A 3,238-nucleotide genomic window follows, 5' to 3' on the forward strand; every position below is an offset into this window, starting at 1 on the left:
CAAATATATATATATATATATATATATATATATATACAATTTAAAGTATAAATCGAACAGACTCATTTTGATGCTTAAAACAAAAACAAACAAAAAAAAAAACAATTTGAAGACTGTAAAAAACAAATAAATAAGGCAGAAATAGGGGTTCAGCACAAAGTTTCGGCTAATTTCTTTAGCACTTTAGGTTTTCTCATTGATTTCTTGTTTTTTAACCAGAACACACCTGATTATGTCACAGATATAACTGTGAAATATATTGTTCTGCTCATGGATATCTAGTATACATGCTACCAAGTGAATAAAAATGTATTATAGGCCTAATATTTTTTTTGAAATAATAAACCTCACAAAATGTCTACTTCAATGACTTTCTCTTCCTCAGAAGTGTAATTTTAAAATTTTTAACATGACTTTTGTGTCCTAGTGGACTGATATAGTTACATAAATCCAGTCAATCAGATTGAATTGTAATTTTTTTTGTGCAATATGCATCAGATGGTCAGTGAACGGACTGTGGGCGGCCCGTCTGACGCTGAGACTAACAGACCTGTGTCTCTCTGTCTCTCTTGTCAGACTGTGTTGTACAGACAGAAGGAAGTGAAGAGCAGCGAGTGTGATATGGCCAGCGTTCATCACCTGCTGTCTCAGATGCCTCAGGATCTGCCGTACGAGGCGCTGATTGGTCGAGCTCAGAGCCTGTTCATCAGCTGCCCGCCCTCTCTGCTGACCCAGTCTGCAGCGCTGCAGCTACACAACATGTGAGACTTACATCTGCTCACACGCACTTGTACAAAGGTTTTTACCTCTTCAGTGAAGCATAAGTAAATAAGATACTTCTAAAGTACCTATAACTTTCTTACTTAATCGTTCAGCCCTTATACTACTATTAGAATTTTAAACAAATAACCAATATGGCAAATCGCAAAGGCTGTGATTTAATAATAATAATTAATAATTTAATAATAATTAATAATAATTTATGCATTTAGCAGACACTTTTATCCAAAGCGACTTACAGTGCATTCAGGCTATACATTTTTTACCAGTACATGTGTTCCCTGGGAATTGAACCCACGACGTTTTGCGCTGCTAACACAATGCTCTACCACTGAGCCACAGGAACATTTATTATGGATTTATTATGCACTGCATGTTTCAGAGTGAAGCGCTGCAGTGTGTTCATTTACACCTGGGCAGCTCATGATCTGGTGTTTTTAGGATCTCAGAGCAATTCATTTCACAGTAAATGCTCCACATAAACTCCATCTCTGCGACTATTGTGACTTTGGGTCACTTATAACATGCATTTGGGAACACAACATGCACCGACCATTCCAGATTTGTAATGAGATGGGTTTATAAACTTTGTGCCAACAAAGGAGCTTTAAGAGCTTCCTCCTGTTTTCTGCCAAAAGGTTTAATGTTTGAAAATTAAGAAATGAAGACTATTCATTTCTATAATATTGGTATTGTTATTTTATAGCTGTACTGTAAAAAAGAAAAGAAAAGAAAATAAGCATTACATGATATTTTTAAGTATAATTTTACAATTATACTCAAAAATCTATTTTTTTTTATTGTTTTGTAAAATATTTTATTTTATTGTTTGATATGTTATTAATTTTATGAAATAATCAATGTTTTGAATTTTTACAGAATATTCTATATATTATACTCTTTATTTTACTGTACAATAGTATTACAATAGTAATATATTTATTATTTTGTTTGATGTTTAATATTAGTAATAATGATAATAATAGTAATAATAATCATTATTATAATTTTTGTGTAGTCATTGGTATATAATCACAATATGATATATGATATAGTAGTATTTTTATTAAATACTTTTTTTTAAAATATATTATACTATACTATATATTATACTTTTGATTTTACAGTTCAATAGTATGATTACAATATTAATATCTTATTTTATTTAATATTTTTTTATAATAATAATATTGTTACTTTTATTAGTAGTAGCAGTAGTAGTAGTAGTAGTAGTAGTAGTATTATATTAGCATATAATCACAATATGATTTTATCTTATTTTATATTTATTTATTTGTGCCCAATTCTGCACCCCCTAAGAACAAGCTCAGCAAATCTGGAGATCTTTAAAAAAAAATCATTTTATTTAGATTTTTTTCCTCTCCAAATCGTTCAGCCCTAAGTAGTATATATATATATAATATATAGTTCCAGTGCTGTTATACTGTAGCATACAGTGTACACATGCACATACAGTGCCTTGCGAAAATATTCATACCCCTTCATTTTTTTCACATTTTGTTAAGTTGCTGCCTTATGCTAAACTGCTTTAAATTACTTTTTTCACACATCAATCTACACTCCATACACCATAATGGTAAAGCAAAAAACAGGTTTTTAACATCTTTGCAAATTTATTAAAAATAAAAAACTAAAATTATTCTGGGACAGTTGAAATTTAGCCCAGGAGCATTCATATTGCTTGTAAATGTTACTACACTTCAAGTGAAGTTAACCTGTGGCAAATTCAATTGAATGGGTATGATTTGGAAAGGCACACACATCTTAATAAAAGGTCTAAAAGTTGATAATGCATATCAGAGCAAAAACCAAGCACTGAAGTCAAAAGAACTGCCTGTAGAGCTCAGAAACAGGTTTGCGTCAAGCCACACATCTGTGGAAGAGTTCGGAAAAAAAATCTGCTTCATTGAAGGGTCAAAAAAGCATGTAGTCTCTGTTACCCTTAATGGAAGAAGTTTGAAACAACCAGGACTCTTCCTAGAGCTGGCCTCCTGGCCAAACTCAGCAACTGATGGAGAAAGGTTTTGGTTGGTGTGGTCACTCTAGTTGAGCTCCATGATCATATGTGGAGATGGAAAAAACCTACAGAAGGACAAATATCACTGCAACACTCCATCGATTTGGGCTTTATGGCGGTGTGGCAAGACTCAATCCTCTCCTCAGTGAAGACACATGAAAACACACTTATAATTTGCAAAAAAGCACCTAAAGGACTCTCAGACTGTGAGAAACACGATTCTCTGGTCTGATGAACCTCAATTCCAAGCATCATGTTTGAAGGAAATCAACTCTGCTCATCACCTGCAGAGTACCATCCCAAAAGTAATGTGTGCTGGTAGCCTCATGCTGTGGGGCTGTTTTTCAGCGGCAGGGACTGAGGGACTCATCAGAGTAGAAGAAAAGCTCAATGCACCAAAATATAGAGATAGCCTTAATG

The 3,238-nt window shown here is 33.2% G+C and overlaps 1 protein-coding gene across 1 annotated transcript in view; it reads left to right on the top strand.

Moving 5' to 3' along the window:
• LOC107694745 (TBC1 domain family member 20-like) overlaps window positions 1-3,238 on the top strand; it is a gene marked incomplete at its 5' end in the record, with an annotated part of 38,270 nt that overhangs the window by 17,186 nt on the left and 17,846 nt on the right. The window contains one exon of the mRNA XM_016494424.1: window positions 577-761. Coding sequence (XP_016349910.1) covers window positions 577-761 — 185 coding nt within the window. The remainder of the gene's footprint in view (window positions 1-576; window positions 762-3,238) is intronic.

Source organism: Sinocyclocheilus anshuiensis, unplaced genomic scaffold, assembly GCF_001515605.1.
Source record: "Sinocyclocheilus anshuiensis isolate Anshui unplaced genomic scaffold, SAMN03320099.WGS_v1.1 scaffold1497, whole genome shotgun sequence".
In the NCBI taxonomy this organism is placed as follows: domain Eukaryota; kingdom Metazoa; phylum Chordata; class Actinopteri; order Cypriniformes; family Cyprinidae; genus Sinocyclocheilus; species Sinocyclocheilus anshuiensis.